The sequence below is a fragment of the Danio rerio genome, chromosome 14, assembly GCF_052040795.2.
Source record: "Danio rerio strain M-AB ecotype USA chromosome 14, GRCz13ab, whole genome shotgun sequence".
Taxonomy (NCBI): Eukaryota; Metazoa; Chordata; class Actinopteri; order Cypriniformes; family Danionidae; genus Danio; species Danio rerio.
The window spans coordinates 39416070-39435000 of NC_141034.1; the positions used below are offsets into that span (position 1 = coordinate 39416070).

The following is an 18931-nucleotide window of genomic DNA, read 5'->3' on the forward strand; positions in this document are numbered from 1 at the left end:
CATAAAACAAGCGCTCGCACCTGGACCCCTCCCTCCCCGCGCACACATGGGGTCAGTGTAATATTTAATAAAGGTGTGTGTATAATCAAGTGGAATTAGCATTCGTGTTCTTCTGCACAACCCCAGAGGGGACGGAGGGAGGAGTGCTGCTATTGTACACTCATCACTGACTGATCTTTTCCAGTCGGACCCTCAGATTTCATTAATTATGTCCATGACAAAAAAAAGGAGGAGGGGAATTGAGAGTCTTTTAGAGGCAGAGCTCCAGGGGGGCCGATGCTGACAGAGACTTTCAATGTCCTGTCACACTGTTTTTTTAATTTTCAATTCAAGCAATGGAGCCTAATAGTATTTTTTTTTTTTTTTTTGGAGAAGACTGAGTGAAAATGAGTTGTTTGTGTCACACTTAAAAAGAAGTGCGAAAGATGCAAAGAGAGTTGTTTCTGCAGTGATATTAGGGACACTAGAGTGCATGACTAAACGATTTAGAAATTAAAAATGCCCAGCAAATATTGAATGAAAATAATATATTAAAAAATATTTTAAAATATATAAAAAATAAAATGTAAAAAATATCTTTTTAAAATGTTAAAGTGTAGAGTACATAGTGGTTTATTTAAAATAAATTTTACTAATGCATCAGTCTTACATTTTTATGGTGACTATACAACACAAATTTACTTCAGGATAAAGTGAAATAAAATAAAAAAAACAAGATTTTTATTTTTTATTCTGATATTTAATTTTTAAAATTCTTAACTGAATTATTATTTTCAACCTACAATACAGCTAACTGGAACATAAATCAAATTTAAATGTAATATAAAATGTAATGAATAATAAATCAATATACGATCTAATCAATTCAATTAGTTATGAAACAAAACCAATTAGTTGTGTAACAAAATAAATCATGAAGTCTTTTTAAAAGAATTACTTCATTCATTCATTCATTCATTAATTTTCCTTTTGGCTTAGTTCTTTAATTAATCTGGGGTCGCCACAGTGGAATGAACCACCAATCCAGCATATGTTTTATGTATAGGGGATGCCCATCAAATTTATACAATTGTATACTATTAAAAATGTATAATTTGTATGTAATTATATACACACAACACCTGACAAAAGCTTTTCGTTGATCCCAGTTGTAAGAGCAACAAATAATAACCTGACTTCTAGTTGATCATTTGTAAAGTGGCAGAAGGCAGATTTTCCCGATGAATCATCTGTTGAACTGCATCCCAATCATCACAAATACCGCAGAAGACCTATTGGAACCCACATGGACCCAAGATTCTCACAGAAATAAGTCAAGTTTGGTGAAGGAAAAATCATGGTTTAGGGTTACATTCAGTATGGGGCGTGTAAGAGATCTGCAGAGTGGATGGCAACATCAACAGCCTGTGGTATCAAGACATTTGTGCTGCCCATTACATTACAAACCACAGGAGAGGACAAATTCTTCAGCAGGATAGCGCTCCTCCTCATACGTCAGCCTCCACATCAAGTTCCTGAAAGCAAAGGAGGTCAAGGTGTTCCAGGATTGCCTATTCCAGTCACTAGACATGAACATTATTGAGCATGTCTGGGGTAAGATGGAGGAGGCATTGAAGATGAATCCAAAGAATCTTGATGAACTCTAGGAGTCTTGCAAGAACAGATTACCATTCCAGATGACTTTATTAATAAGTTATTTGAGTCATTGCAGAGATGTATGTATGCAGTCGTCCAAGCTCATGGGAGTCATACACAATATTAATTATTTTTTGACTGCACCATGACTTTATATTCTGTTCTGTACATTATTTCTGTTAACTCACAAGAATTTTGTCTAAGCAAAATCAGACCTTACAGTTCTAATTATATAATTAAAAATCAAAGCATGATCATATTTTATTTTGGTCAAATAAGCGTAATCTAGAGAGCTTTGTCTTTCATATAAGCCACTTCTGATAACAGATGATCAACTAGAAGTCATTCCTAAAACTTTGATAGGCGACAATACTTTTGTCAGGTAGTGCATATACTGTAAGATTTATAAGAAGAGAGTGAAGAAAGACTTCACAGCTGAGTTGTAACTACAGATTTAATCCATGGAGTGGATTTGGAATGGAGTTTCAGAGAACAAAAACTGGAGCTGGCCTGCAATAATTGCACAAAGCCGAGCAAGGAGGAGAAATTGTTGTCTCTCTGTTTCTTTATGTGACACTGACTGTGCAATCTTAGATCCTAAAAACACTAGAGATGATAATGGTTAGGTTGCAGGTGATTTCCAGGCAACCGGCGCAGTGAATCATGCTACTATAGAGCGTAGATTGAGATAAATGATCGTCGAGCAAGCGTCATCTCTCATGCTCGCACCGCTGTCAGGAAGCATATGGGGACGGCGCAGAGGAATGGCCACAGTCTAATCATATGTGACGACTCTAATGAGTCAGTCACTTGTCATTAAGCTGTGCCTAAAGCTTCCTAATAGAGTGTGGCTCATAAATCTATTTGCCATAATCAGGAAGAAATCAGTTGCACAGCTTTAGATTTATTTCCCAAGAATCTAGTCTGTGCGTGAAATTATGTCACAGGTAATGCACACGAGTGATGATTTGCCGGCTGCTTCCAGATGTTTATTCTGATGCGTTTGACATTTAACGTAAATAATCACTTTGCTGGCGATACAGGCAAATATAGACAGTATAGTGCTAATTAATCTACAGCTATGAAACAAAATTAACACGCCACAATTCAGTTTCTGTGGATTTATTAGATATGGGATTGAGTAAAATGTCAGTGTTTTTAATCTGTAAAAGTCTGATAAGATTTCTTCCAAATTTATAATCAAATATTGTCATTTAGAGCTGTATTTTTAAAGAAATGTCAGTTTGGCCAGAAAGACAGATGTTTTCTTTTGTTGTGATTGAAAATGTTGTTTTCTTCTCATCTAATACTGCTATCTTAACTTGAATCATTGGTATTTCAGTATCTTTTTTAGTGAGTTCTGGTAAGAAATGCCCTAAAATACAAATTTAAATATTATATATGGAAGTTAAACTAATATTAAACTATAAGGGTGCTTTAACACTGGCACTTTTGGTCCATACCCGGGTTTGTTTAATGTCAGAGTACGGTACGTTTAGCTATGTGAACGATGTCTTCTGAACTCGGGTGTGCACCCGTGAACCATAACCGAATCCACCTAAAAGAGGTAGTCTGGGGTATGGTTTGTGCAAACTCGGGTACGGTTCACTTGTGATATAAATGCAATCGTACCATATAACGAAAGTGAACCACCAACTGTACAACAAACTTTAGTTTTCATAACATTCATTTGTGTGTGTGTATGTCTGCCCAGCAGGCAAACAACACCATAAGATGTAAATATTAGATTCAATTTAGATAATGTTGTCAGCTGACCAAAATTCGATGTCTAGCCTGCGTCTAAGGACTATGTTATTTTGACGTCCAATAACAATGTCAAACTATGTTTATATTTTGTTGATTTTAGGTTGTGTTGGAAAATCACCAACGTCTGACAGATGTCATAGTGGTAACGTCGACACAACGTCAAGGTGTAACAACATTAGATGTTAATATTTGGTTGATTTGAGGTTGGACGTTGGACATTGACGTCACCTGATGTTGGGTTCTGACGCCAACCCGATTTTCATTTTCAAACAAAATCCAACATCCCTACAATCTACCTTGGTGTCAAGCAGGACTGACCCAGTGCAAACAGTAATAATGTCTGCTCTCTGTATTTTGGTTTTGGTAACAAAACCAAAAGATTCAGTAAAAGCGAAAGGAATGTGATATGCGTATGTCTCCATTTTGGTGCTTTGCAATATCTGTACACACAACAGCAGCTTAATAATGCAAATGTAGCGGGGTTCAGATGAAAAAAATACAGTGTAGACACAAACCAGCTGAGAAGTCGGCAAGGGGCGACAATTGAACTTGGGTTCGGTTCAAGCAACTGATCCAAGTCTGAAAGCACCCTAAATCATAAATCCAGACCATTTTCAGGTGGTCTCTTAAATGTATCATTGATGTATATTTAATGTTATCTTACTGCAAATCATATCTTGTATCTCATTTTCGTATCTCATTCGTACAATTTAGTACGATTTGCTAATCACCCAATGACAGTTGGGTTTAGGGGTGGGGTTTGGTGCCAAGTTTCTTTTTAAAAATTATACATTTTTGTACTACAAATTTGTACTAATTAGCCAATAAACTTGCATGTGTCTTTTCATGATGTTTATTGTATATGACAGCCTCTGTCTGACTAGAATTCAAGTTATTATTTGCTGTTCATATATCTCATTTTCATATCTCATTCGTACAATTTAGTACGATTTGCTAATCCCCCAATGATGGTTAGGTTTAGGGGTGGGGTTTGGTGCCGCACCTCCTTTTAAAAATCTACAAATTTAATACGAATTAGCCACTAAACTAGCAAATGAATTTTCAAGGTGTCCATTGTATATGACTGCCTCTGTCTGACTCTTTTCTTTTACTCTTTCTAACAGCTACTCCTTGCATTAAGGCCATCAGTCCCAGTGAAGGCTGGACGACAGGGGGTGCAACAGTCATCATTATTGGTGATAACTTCTTTGATGGCCTACAAGTCATCTTTGGCACCATGCTGGTCTGGAGTGAGGTTGGTTACCTTTCTATTTGAGTTGCCATTGGTTTTGTGAAAAAAGTGTACCTGAAGCATGTTGAGGGGATGCTGTTTTAGGCTCTTAGAAAGAGACCAGATGTCAGGGTTCACACAGGTCATGGAATTTCTGGAATATCATGTCAATTTAAAAGGTCTGTCCCAGATGTTGGAGGTATATATTCTAATGGAATGTATATATTTTTGACATAATCATGGATTATCAGGGATTTTTTTTTACTTCCCATTCATGTGAATTTAGTACATTGTTTCACAAGTGTCTCCCGATTGTTATGGGTAGTTTTTTTGTCACTGCTATTTTATTCCTTTCTCACTTGTCAGCCAGCAATCAAATGCAGTCACCTCACCTGGCTGTACCTGTTAAAATACTGTCAGTGGCTGTTTTTTTTTTTTTTTTTTGTCTGCTCAGTGCTCAACCAGACCCTCCTGGATTTTGCAGAAAAAAAATCTGATTGTTGCAGCTACAAATTACTAATTTTGCAGCATTATTTATTAAAATTTGCAGCAAAATTTTTGTATTTGTGATGTTGTTTTGTTGTGAACATACAAAGATTTACATTTACATTAGCTCTTTACTTTTTTACCTCAAAACCATTGGTCTTTTTAATAAAAAAAAAAAAGAAAAGCAACAAGAGAAAGCGATTTAGCAATTTAAAGCCTACACATTTGACACATGAGTGATTAAATGGTCAAAATGAAATCTCTCCAACAATAGCATAATGCTAGTTTCAAATGTTAGGGATCAACATGAATGAATATTGTATACAGTTTACATGTTTATTCATTGTATTTCATAAAAAATTCCAGCCAATTTGAATTTTATCACTCTGTTGAATGGGCGTTATCAATGGTTATTAGCTGATAGATACTACTAATAGGCTCAGAAGGCTGTTATCATTCATCCACATGGTTAACGAGCTATACAAATAGAGAAGACTCCAGATCCAGATCTGTTTTTACATTACTGTGACGGTTGGGGTAGGGGTAGCTGTTAATGAAATACAATTAATGGGAAATTTAATAAATAATCTAAATAATTCTTTTTAACTTCTAGCCCTAGCCATATGGCATCTGTAGCTGATTAACCATGTGGATGGATCATAACAGCCTTCTGAGCCTAATAGTAGGCGCAAAACTTTGCACTAACATTTGAAATTAGCAGGATGCCATTGATGGTGAGATTTTAGTACATATAAAAGATATTTATTATATTATAGAAGGCCCCTACTGGCCCATATCCATCAGCTGATAACCACTGATAAAGTTCGAAGCAGGTGAAAATTCAGATTTTTGTCTGTAAAAATCAGGCTTGTAGTTGTAATCCTGAGATCTTTAAACCATTTTAGACATTGTAGGAAAATAGCTTGATGCTCCAATGTGTGTAATGAGCAAAATAAAAATGTTTTAGAACTCGGATTCGTCTAAATATTTATGCAACCTAATTAAGCGATATGTATGATATGGGAGAAGTACTCAAAATCCACTTGGCTTCCAAATCTTACAAGGCACGTGCCAGTTTGAATTTGAGTCCTCATTTTTTTTGGTCAGCCAGTCTGTCTGTTTTCCCGTCTGTCCATCTGTTTTGGTCTTTTGCTCACTCAGTTCTCGTGCTGCTTGAGAAGAGCTACATGAAAGAGGTAATTCTATAAAAAGCCTCTCATTGACAATGCCATATTTATCTGAGAGGTGAGAAGAGCAGTGGCTGGCATATGAAAGCGCAGCTAAGTGAGCAATGAAAGGGACAGTTTAAAGCCATGTAAAGCAGCACCAGTGCTTCTGGCTTTGAATATGACAGAGCTTTTGCAGGGAAACTGAGCGCTCGCAGCTGCTTTGTAGTCGCGCAGCTCCTGTTCAAAAGGCATTGAGGAGAGTTTCACAAACACCGTAAGCAGTCAAATCATAGTCTAATCAGAGAACAAAACAATGCTGTTTAATGGCTCAGCTAGTATTTTTGCAGGTAGACGGGGGTAACCTAAATACATGTTTTTAAACATCGTGATGCAAGTAGACTAGCACAAGTGTCAGAAAATGCAGATGCCTGAAAATGTGAACAGAATTTTGATTATGTAATGACTTGGACCGTTTGTCCTTCCAGCTGACAAGAAGCTTTATTGGCTGGCATGATTTGTGTCACCATATGGAGCTAACAGAAAAGGTCATTTCTGACTGCAGTACTGACCAATGACCTCTTATTACTATATTGCAGGATAACATCAATATATGATATATAGAATATATTGTATGCTATGTTCAGAATAGGAATATCTACTGTCTGTGCTGTATATGCTTAATTTAGTCTACTATTCTTTAAAAAAAATAAATAAATAACAGCAACCTAGTACACTCACCTGCCACTTTATTTTGTACACCTGTCCAACTGCTTGTTAACGCAAATTTCTAATCAGCTAATCACATGGCAGCAACTCAATGCGTTTAGGCATGTAGGCAGGATCAAGTCGATCTCCTGCGGTTCAAACTGAGCATCAAAGTGGGTAAAAAGGTGATTTAAGTGACTTTGAACGGTGGATGGTTGTTGGTGCCAGACGGGCTGGTCTGAGTATTTCAGAAACTGCTGATCTACTGGGATTTTCATGCACAGCCATCTCTAGGGTTTACAGAGAATGGTCCGGAAAAAAAAAATGTCCAGTGAACGGCATTTCTGAAGGTGCAAATGCCTTGTTAATGCCAGAGATCAAAGAAGACTGACCAGGCTGGTTTGAGCTGATAAAAAGGCAACTGTAACTCATATAGCCACTCGTTACAACTGAGGCATGCAGAAGAGCATCTCTGAACACACAACATGTCCAACCTTGAGGCAGATGGGCTACAGCAGCAGTAGACCACACCAGGTGCAACTCCTGTCAGCTAAAAACTGGAAACTGAAGCTACAATTCGCACAGACTCACCATTAGACAAAAGAAGATTGGGAAAACGTCTCAATTTCTGCTGCAACATTTGGATGGTAGGGTCAGAAATTGGTGTGAAAAAAAGCACAGATCCATCCTGCCTTGTATCAGTGGTTCAAGCTGGTGGCGGTGGTGTAATGGTGTGGGGGATATTTTCTTGACACTTTGGGCTCATTAGTACCAATTGAGCATTGTGTCAACACCACAGCTTACCTGAGTATTATTGCTGACCATGTCCACAACTTAATGACCACAGTGTACCCATCTTCTGATGGCACCTTCCAGCAGGATAACGCACCATGTCATAAAGCGCAAATCAGCTCAGACTGGTTTCTTGAACATGACACTGTACTCAAATGGTCTCCACAGTCACCAGATCTCAAGCCATTACAGCACCTTTGGTATGTGGTGGAATGGGAGATTCACATGACAAATCTTGAGCAACTGCATGATGCTATCATGTCAATATGGACCAAAATCTTTGAGGAATATTTCCAGTGCCTTGTTCAATCTATGTCACAAAGTATTAAGGCAGTTCTGAAGGCAAAAGGGAGTCCAATTCGATACTAGTAAGGTCTACCTAATTAAGTCGCCGGCGAGTGTATGTTGCTGTCACATGACTTTATGTAGAAATCTGAATGGTTATATAAACACTATGCTTTGGTGCTAAATGGAATAGAAATCATAGAGATGTCGATGTGGGAGAATTCTATTCTGTTGATTAATTGTATATTCATTAATAGATTTTGACTTACTTTATTGTGCATTATAGTATTTTTGTATTAAAAAATAAAAAAATATTATTAATATGCAGTCCATCCAGGATTTTGCAGAGGCATTTTATTATATTTATTACCTAAAATGACTGAGATTTTGAGATCTGTTCTCAAAACCCATATTTTTTGCTTCAGTTCCTGTGTTTTGCTGTGAAAATGCAGTTTATTTATTTTTTATATGATTTCAAGAACCATTTTTTTTAAAAACACCCTCAAGGGACTGATTAACAGTACAATAAGTATTATTATCAATGTTATTATAGTATAATGTTAGTAAAATTAGTAAAATGTCTTTTTGAAGTAAAAAAAATAATTTTCAGAAAATATTGAAATGTTTGTATATTACATAAATAAAATTTAAATGTTTGTATATTAATAAAATATTGAAATATTGAACAGTACAATAAGTATTAGTTTCAATGTTATTATAGTATAACGTTAGTAAAATTTGAAGTAAAAAAAATATATTTTTTTTTCAGAAAATATTGAAATGAATTATTTTGTTGCATTACTTTTGCCTAATTTTGGCAACAACAACCAAAAAAACACGATTTTTTCCCCCCTCTTGCAGCTCATAACCCCTCATGCCATCCGAGTTCAGACTCCCCCGAGACACATTCCCGGGGTTGTGGAGGTCACTCTGTCCTACAAGTCAAAGCAGTTCTGCAAAGGTACACCAGGCCGATTTATCTACACAGGTAAGAACAACATTATGCAGCTTTACATTTCCCACACCCAGCCAGCAGTGTACAAACATCAGATCCTACTCCTTTACAACTGTTCTTGATTTCACATGTGGGTTGTGTAAGTCCGACTTAAGTGTTTCCTGTAGCAAGGCATCTACGCATTGAGGAATCTTACCTATTTCCTGAGCACATGGCTTAATACAAACGGCTGTGCCTCAAACTCCAGGAACATCCTGCAGCCGGCACAGATAAGGGAAATGTAGGACTTATCTTACAGAGGAAACAGAGGTCACCTGTGATATCTGCTGGCTCGAAAATGAGTTTACTGTACACTCTACATATTGGGAGGCGAGCCAACGAGAAGTAATTAACTTCAGAGTTCCAGAAGGAAGCGAATGATGGAAGCGTGTGATGGAATCTAGCAGTAAAACAACGTGAAATCGGCAGAGGAAGAGGTGAAGAGTTGGTTCGCTGATCTTGCAGCTTTTTTGAGTTTAAATTTAGAGTTTGCAGTCAAAGTACAAGCGCAGCTTTTCTGAAGAGCGTTAAAACGCTGAAGGGAGCAATGTTAAAGGCCTGTCTCATCAATAGGTTTAAACAGTGCACAGCTGTGGGGATTGTTGGCTCAGTAGGTGTCTATGTATATGCCTGTGCATTGGTGGGTGTGAATGAGTGCGCTCGTTGGCTTTATGGCACAGGACTTGGCTTCTTTTCATGGCCCATTCAGCGAGCACATGGGCAGAAACGGAGGGAGGGATTTAGACATTCGCACACAAACACACTCACAGCCTTCGAAACAGAGGGCAGATGGTCACCCCCTTTTATGGCTGCACTTCTAGATGTGTCCCTTTTGCTAACGCTTCGAGCCCAATAACCATCAAGAATGCTAAATGTGTGCCTTTAATGCAAACTCACCACTGTTAAAGACTAGAAACTAAATGCAGAGCTGTTACAAATCTTCAGTGCTGATCTGATGCCCGCCCTCAGGTTGGCCTCAGCGTTTGAAGTGTTTTAAGCCGCCCCTCTTCTCTTTGTGCCCATGTCCCAGCTACTGCAGTGGGACGTCAGGCTGTGTGTGTCTCTCTCTCTCTCCTGGCTGCAGTTGGCACCTGTGCCTTGCCCAGTTGCCAGTGGGTACTAATCATAGAGTATTGGCAAAGCTATGTGGCAGCTGGCAGTGGAATTACACATGGGGCATCTGGCACCTCTAATCAACTTCTGTCAGGCAGAGGAGATGGAGACCTAATTAAATCAATGGTGCACTGATGCCGCTGCGCTCAAACACCACACAGCCATGCGGAAAGCCTGAACCGTATACCTGGAGAGCGTTCCTCGCTGCCATGGTAAAAACGTTTTACTTTGAATCCATGTTTCTCACAACTATTTGTGTACCTTCGACTTGATTGTAGAGTATTGTTTTTTACAATTACATTGGGGGGCTGATTGTATGTGCTGTTCTGACTGTAGTGATAGAGCTGTGTTTTGGCTTTGGCTTCGCTTTGATTATGTACCCAGCAGCCACTCGGTTAATGGATTCCTCAAAGGCCTCTTATTTCAGAAGTCTCAGATTCTCTAGGATTCTTGGCACATGCTCGTGTGAACTGTGCCTCTGGCTCCCCAGCAGTTTGCAGTTAAAGGCATAGCTCACTCAAACATGAAGTCATTGTTAGCTTACCATCTCACCATCATGATGCTTCAAACTTGCATGACTCTCCTCTGAAAGCAAAAACAAACAGGTTTGTGAAATGCAATCGATGAGTTTTGTTTTCTTGTACTTCATGCGATTACAATAAATGAAGACTGATTCATCAAGATAAAGAGCTTTTCTCACTACTTAGGGTTGGCAAATGCTGTGCTACATTGCTGTGTCAAACATGTATAATGATGCTGCATCCGCATTAATAGGTGAAAAATTTCATGTGAAAAAAAAAAAACGTGAGTAACATTAATCAACTTTACAATTTGGCTAATGGACTTTTAAGTAAGTATATATAAATTAAAAACAGACAGACTTTTTTGTATGCACTGTTGAAATCAAAATTAATAGAATGAGTTGTGTCTTTATATAAAACATCACATTCATTTATTATGCTTATGTTATACAAAAGCCATATTAGAGCCTCAGATCACATTTATAGCAGCTTAATGAAAAATACCAATACATTCTTCAAAGTTTAAGGTGCTATGAAACCAAACAATGATTATTGAATGATGGCCGAAGATTAATTTGTGCAGTTTTTGGATGAAAAAGCTGATTTTATTAAGTGTAACAATATTTATTTTTAGTTGTTTGACTAGACACTGGGAAACACCCATACACTCTCATTAACACACATACACTACGGCCATTTTAGGTTATTGTATTCACCTATAGCACATGTCTTTGGACTGTGGGCGAAACCTGTGGACCCGGAGGAAACCCATGCGAATACGGGGAGAACATGCAAAAAAAAAAGTGAAATAAGTGCCCTTTAATTAATCAACTATACAATTTGGCTAGTGGACTTTTAAGTATTTATAAATTAAAAACTGACAGACATTCGTATATGCACTGTTGAAAACAAAATAAATAGAATGAGTTTTGTGTGTTTATTTAAATATTGATTGTCTATGTATTTGTAATGCAAAAACTCAGATCACAATTATAGCAGCTTATTGAACAATACCAATACATTCTTCAAAGTTAAAGGTGCTATGAAACCAAACAACGATTATTAAATGATGGCCGAAGATTAATATTTGTAGTTTTTGGATGGAAAAGCTGATATGTTTAATTGTCGCAGTATTTTTAGTGGTATGACTAGGCCCACACGGAATCTGCATGCGCAGAAATCCACAGATTTTTAGCCCCTCATTGAGTCTGTTTATTTACTTACACTGTAAACAATTTACTGTAGAATCTACAGTAACTCACTGGCAGCAGTTCGCCAGTAACGTACTGTAATTCAGTTACTGCAAAAATACTGTTACGTTCACAATAACTTGCAGCAGTTTGGCCATGACTTACTTTAAAACAATCACCACAAATAAACTGCATTTACATTAACAGTAACTTACTGTAACTTATTTACTGCAAAAATACTGCATTTACATTTATAGTAACTTGCAGCAGTTTGCCTGTGACAGTAACTTACTGCCAGCAGTTTTCTCGTGACTTACTGTAAATCATTTGCTTCAAAAATACTGTATTTACATTTTCAGTACCATTTATCTTGTTGTTTATTTATTTCCAGTATTGTATATCTTCACTGTAAAGTATACAGTAATTTTCACAATGCAACTTTAAATTACAGTAACATACTGCATAGCTTTCCTACAGTAAAATACAGTTCATATTACAGATAACTAATGTGTAATTTACATAAATCATTAACAGTGTATGTAAATGTGCATAAATGTATAGTTATTCAATTTTCAAATCAATTTCAGTAATATAATTGACTAATATGAAAATGTTCAGGGTGAAGTGGTGGCGCAGTGGGTAGCACATTCGCCTCACTGCAAGAAGGTCGCAGGTTTGAGCCTCGGCTGGGTCGGTTAGCATTTCTGTGTGGAGTTTGCATGTTCTCCATGTGTTCGCATGGGTTTCATCTGGGTGCTCCGGTTTCCCCTCACAAGTCCAAAGACATGCGGTACAGGAGAATTGGCTATGCTAAAATTGACCATAGTGCATGAGTGTGTGAATGAGTGTGTGTGTTTCCCAGCATTGGGTCTCTGGAAGGGCATCTGCTGCATAAAACATGTACTGGATAAGTTGGCGGTTCATTCCGCTGTGGTGACCCCAGATTAATGAAGGGACTAAGCCGAAAGGAAAATGAATGAATGTTCATATAATTTATTTACAATACAGTTTGTAAAGTCATATTTTCTGTCTCCTAGTTGATATATTAAATGAGAGACTTGATTTGTTTACCATATAAGTGGATCTAAATGGATTTGCATTGTAAACATTAAATAAAAGTTTTAAAGGTATCATTTTTTTATTTAATGTATTAAGATTTTAGTTACGATACTCCCAAAATGATTCAGCATAAATCCGCAGATTTTTTACAGAATTCAGAAAAAAATATCAACAGATTCTGTCTGGCCTTAGGCATGACTTAGGTGGTACAGTAAAGTTTTTTTTTTTCCAGTGTAGATTTCACACTAACAAGCTCCATTTTCCCCTCTACTATCTACTGCATCCCATCATCACAGCGACCCATTGGGACGTGGGGGGAGGGTGGGGGCGGAGGCTAGGGTGCATTTCTGGAATGCTGAAGTTGAAGCACTATCACAACCCAAGCTTTAATGAGGAAGACCCAGTCAAAGTGATCTCACCCACAGTTCCTGGGCCCCTGCAATTAAACATCCAGAAGCTCTCTGCAATTATATTTATCATCAGAAACAATTAAACACTCACCGCCTGGGACATTACCCATCCTGCATGGCACTCGGGAGATAAGAGGGATGAATCATGCCTCCCGACTTTCTCTCCCTCTCCCTCCCTTTCAATTCATCTGCAACAAATGCATTTCCATGTTTGGTTGTGTATTACTTCTCACCAGATTGCCATGTTTGCATCATTCGTCAAAGGGGTTTTCCGTCTGTTTTTGGGGGAAAGAGGCAGAGTTATAATGCTATCTGCCAGTGAGCGCATGTGAAGCCCTGTGCGGCCGATAGATTGGAGGTGTTGATGAATCGCTCCAAATGTTCAGCAGGCAATTCGTTGCTGCTCAGTATGCAGGCCAGTGGGCTGAACGGCACCCATCAGGCCTGATATTAAAAGACTCTGCTCCATCACATTAAAGCGAGCTCTCTACGCCTGCCCAATGATTAAGTCCACGGGAAGCATTTGTCACTTTAGTTGAGAAAAAGCAGGGCTTCAGATCATACGTGCATTCGCTTGGCGTGTCTTTTGATGCAAACGCATGTACATTGGGGTCCAGAGTTCTGAGACCACAAGGGAAACGGAATCTGTTTGATATGAATTGATTAACGATTTGTGTATAAAGTTAAAGAAGAATGACTTTCAAAATGTTTGAGCATTTGCATTAATGCAGGTGAGCTGTATGAAGTCCACGTTTGTGTAAAACCTAATGATAAGATTGACCAAAGGTTGAATAAATTCAATAAGACTGTTTATTATAGTTCAACAAGGCTGCATTGACAATATTTGATCAACCACAAAAACAAAAGTTACAATTGTGATTTAAAATAGAGTTAATTGTGTAATATGTATTGAATCGATTTATGAGGTTGACTTTTCTTCAGACCTTATTGACTTTATTTGCTGATTTGATGTCGTATTCAAGAAGCATATACTTACGACTTGTTTAACATTCATTTTTGGTTTAGTTTATTACTGAGCATTTACACTAAAGGCAGCGAGAGCGTCAAAGTTCGATCTGGCTGCCCTGACCACAATATTATTGCTAGATCGGATATAGAACAGAATACGGCCAGAAGTTAGCCAGAATTATTTATTAAATTTGCTATTAATTGTATTTTATTAACGTTTACCCCTACCCCAACCCTAAACCCAACCATCACAGTACTGTAAAAATATGAATTATTGTTAAACAGTGTCATAAAAAATGCTGCTATATTGATGTGTATATCGTACTTCCGGCTGGCTGCATATCCAATCTAGACTTTATCTTTGCGACAACGCTGTCTGCCTTCACAGTTCTGGTGACGATAACGTCAAAATACGTTACATTAATCTCATATTTAAAGGAGCCGTTGCAGCATTATCAGCAAATCAGTTACATTCCCGCATAAAAACATGCTTTCTAGCGTGAAAATTTTGCACTCTTTTTATCAAATTAATTTACCAATGGAAGATCAAGTTGTGTGTGGTGTGGCTTTGCTGCAATTATCCAACATGTGTCCATATGTTTGAAATATGCTGAAGCAGCAATACTGTTTTGTATTGTCACATGAGATTCCTTTTTTAAATAAAAAAAATATAACATTAATGCACATTGCAAGTAACTATTTTTAATGTATGTCCCTGTAACACAACATCGGAAATAATTAAAAATCCAGCCACTGCAATGATCAAACCCTTAGTTTGTGATCAGAACCAAAGTTCACAGGACATGTTCTCTGGAATCCTCTCAAGTGGTGGACTTCTACATTCCGAATGCTTGCTGCGCATGCTGCACCGTCAGAGGCACGTTCTCGAAAAAGACCTTCCCAATGTAAAACAGTATCAGCTGTTAAATAATTTATTCTACATTGAAGGTTCATGTATCTTTAGTAAAAAGACACTTTAGGCTTTAATATCCATCATCTAGGGTTTATATTGCTCAAAACAAAAAAAATATATAGATGCTTAAGTAATGTAAAAAACTAAACATTTTATAAACATTTGTATTTTTGTGTTTTTTTCATGATTCTTTGTTAAAAAGAAAGCTTGGAAGAACAACTTAATTTTGGCAGTAAAGAGATTCAATTTAATGCATCTTTTCTTATTAATTTCTTTCTGTAAAAAAAGTGCATATAATAATTTCTTTAATTTCAGATGTAAATTCTCAATTTATTTAATTTAAGATATAAAAAAGTACGTAGACTGTTTAACACAAAGCACATCTGACTTGTCGTACAGTCACCGACTTATTTATTCTGAGCACTAGATTTGGCAGAGGCTTTCATCTTGAGTGGACTGAGCGATGGTTCGATTTTGATAATGAGTCTCTTTAATTCTATTGACAAATGGGGTCACACTAGGTGATCAATGATAACCGTTCCAATTAAATTGCTAAACCTCGGCATGGTGGAGATCGTCCCCATAAAGATATAGAGCGATTGGTTTGCTCAACAGCGGGGCGTCTTCAGCGGGCCATTTCACACAGATGTCTCTGTCTTTTAGAAGCTGCTGCTCACCATCAAGAAAAACAAGCCATCCATTTTACGGCCGCAGGTTCCCAGATATTTTTATTTTTTATCTTCACCCCCTCCGTGTCTTAAAGTGATGCCTTATTTAGCTTGTCGGATTTTCCAAATAAACGCAATCACTGGGTTTATGGAAAAATGGATAAAAATGAGATTGTAAGGTATTGATCCCAGCGAAGGGAGGGCTGAGGAAAAACAGGCCTCATCTATATGAGGAGAGAAATGAAGCAATAATTCAGGCAGGCATCGAACACCCTGCCACTGAGCCTATCGATTCCTATCCGCAGCATATGAGATCACACCTGAATGAAAGAGAGCTCTGGGGAAAACAGCGAGAGAGGGAGCGTAAAACGGAGTCTGCCATTCCCTAACATGTACAGAACATTACCACCCTGACATTAACAGCTCTGTACAAAGCCCACAAGTGCCTGTTAAAAGGTTCTGCTAAAGACCAATTACCCAGCATGCCTTTCTGCTCCGTCAGTCAGCGATACTGTTCTAGCCCTGCAGGTCTATGTGTGGTCAGCTGATTCAATTTACCACCAGCGGCTCAGCGCGAGCATCTGGTCTCAAAAACAGGAAAGCCACAAATACCGTGCTCTTGCCAGTCTAAAAACTGCCGCCCACATTCTGCCCTCAGGCTTCAGTGTGAGATATTAAGTGTGGGATTCGTTTTTTTTTCTGTAAGGTATTTTAAAACGTACTGTTTTGACTGGCTCCATCTGCTTTTGACAGCATTCGTAGTATTGTCTTTTAGTAGTGGCTCGTTCTCCTTTTCTCCTCTCCTTTTCTCTTCACCCCCGCAGGCCTGTAGTTATTATTGTGAAATATGAAGCGATCCGGCTGTGCCTTCATGAAATTTCAATGAGCATTGATCTGTGTGATTGCGAGGAATCCTTCAAGCAGTGGTTGTTGTTCATTTATTTATTTATTGCTGATATGTTTTACTCGTTTTGATCCCATCTTCTGGAGCCGTTGATGGGTAGTGCATTTGTAGCTTTGCTTTTTTATGGAAAAATCAGATCCGTTTCTTGGGAATTTCTTCGTTCACCAGGTAGTGATTCAATTTAAATCCATTTAGATCCGTAACGGCCCCTATATTTGCCTATATTGATTATTTTCATTAGATGGAACAGCACGAGATATTCAGCTCTTTTCAATATTGATTTTGCAGATTTTATTTCAGCTCATGACATCATGCGTAACCTTTTCGCTCTCCTTTCTTTCGCGTATGAAATTGGAGAGCCGCAATGAATCTGCGACGACATGAGACCGACTCTATCATATATGTCGCCTGGTGTTATTTCTGTCGTCAAACCGTTCCATGAGCACAGAAAGAAATGGAAACCACAGCTTGCGAGTTTCTGGAACTGTAAAAGTAAACAAGTGCATGGACAGTTGAAAGGTGTTTCTCTATAAATATACAGGTCTGCTGCGCATAGTTTGGTAAATAACGTTACAGCGAGACGGACGCAGAGGGTGCGGAAATGAAGAGACTCGAGGGATTTCACTTCCCTGTTTGGTGTTAGCGTATGTCTGAAAAAAATATGCTGTTTTGTTCAAACTTACTGACAAAGTTCACTCCATGATCCAGCACATAAGGTGTTTTTTTCTTCTGTGTGTGGTCTCTGGGGTTTGGGTTTGTTTTTGTGCGCTAACATATATTCTGTAACCAGTCCTTGTCAATTTGATTTGTGACATACAGCAGAACGATAAGGACTTGTTGTCCATGAAATGTTTGCATCATTGTTTTGTTCAGTGGCTATATAAAATTAGTAGCACCTTACTCCTAACTGTCTCTGAGCGAGTGTGCATTATCGAGTCGCTTGGTGAGAGGATTGTACGCTATGTGGAAATCAATAGCAATGAAGAAGAGTAAACATGTGCAGATGTCTGTAAGTGTGGCAGAGTACAGTTTAGCCTGAGATCAGGCCCATCCATCTCTATATCAGCACATTAACTCAACATCCTCCTCAGAGATGCTTTATATCACGGCCCTCATTACGCCAGCACATGGGTCCTCTTGGACAAGACATACTTTAAATGTTCCCTGTCGAGGCCTTCACAAAAGTTCTGCTCCAGCAACCACTTCATTATTCACTCTTAAATGAGTTTAGTGGGGATTTACGTGGGACCTGCACTTTTACAGCTTTGTCTGATAATAAAGACGGTTTGAGTATGAGACTGAACCTCTTATATATAGTTAAAGTCAGAATTATTAGCCCCCCTGAATTATTAGCCCTCCTGAATTATTAGCCCTCCTGTTAATTTTTTCAATACATTTCTAAACATAATAGTTTTAATAACTCATCTTTAATAACAGATTTATTTAATCTTTGCATTGATGACAGTAAATAATATTTTACTAGATATTTTTCAAGACACTTCTATACAGCTTAAAGTGACATTTAAAGGCTTAACTAGGTTAACTAGGCAGGTTAGGGTAATTAGACTATCAAAAAATATATAAAAGAGGCAAAAAAAGTTTTACCTTAAAATGGGTTTTAAAAAATTAAAAACTGCTTTTATTCTAGCCGAAATAAAACAAATAAGACTTCTTCCAGAAGAAAAAATATTATCAGACATACTGTGAAAATGTCCTTGCTCTGTTTGATATCATTTGTGAAATATAAAAAAAAAAAAAAAAAAAAAAGAGAAAGATAGAAATCAAAAGGGGGCTTATATTTCTGATTTTTGGTGTAACCAAAAATCTTTTTTCAGCATAGGCTTACCTTATTTCTGACAGAAAAAAAGTGTAAAGAAACAAATATGGCAAAACTACCAACAAATTAATTTGTTAATAGAGTTCTAAAGAATCATTCCGGTTTCCCCAAAAAGTCCAAAGACATGCGGTACTGGTGAATTGGGTAGGCTAAATTGTTCGTAGTGTATGAGTGTGAATTAGTGTGTATGGATGTTTCCCAGAGATGGGTTGCAGCTGGAGGGGCATCCGCTGCGTAAAACCATATGCTGGATAAGTTGGTGGTTCATTCCGCTGTGGCGACC

General features: G+C 37.8%; 1 protein-coding gene across 30 annotated transcripts in view; it reads left to right on the plus strand.

Annotated features, from left to right (window-relative positions):
* The window catches only part of ebf1a (EBF transcription factor 1a), a 269550-nt gene that overhangs the window by 197973 nt on the left and 52646 nt on the right, over nucleotides 1–18931 (plus strand). For 29 of the 30 annotated variants that reach the window (XR_015506850.1, XR_015506851.1, XR_015506848.1 and 26 more), the window contains 2 exon segments: nucleotides 4527–4657; nucleotides 8932–9058. Coding sequence is in view for 25 of the 30 variants with exons in the window: in XM_087280643.1 (XP_087136769.1) it covers nucleotides 4527–4657; nucleotides 8932–9058 (258 nt within the window). In the remaining 5 variants the exon portion in view is untranslated. 30 annotated transcript variants of the gene reach the window in all.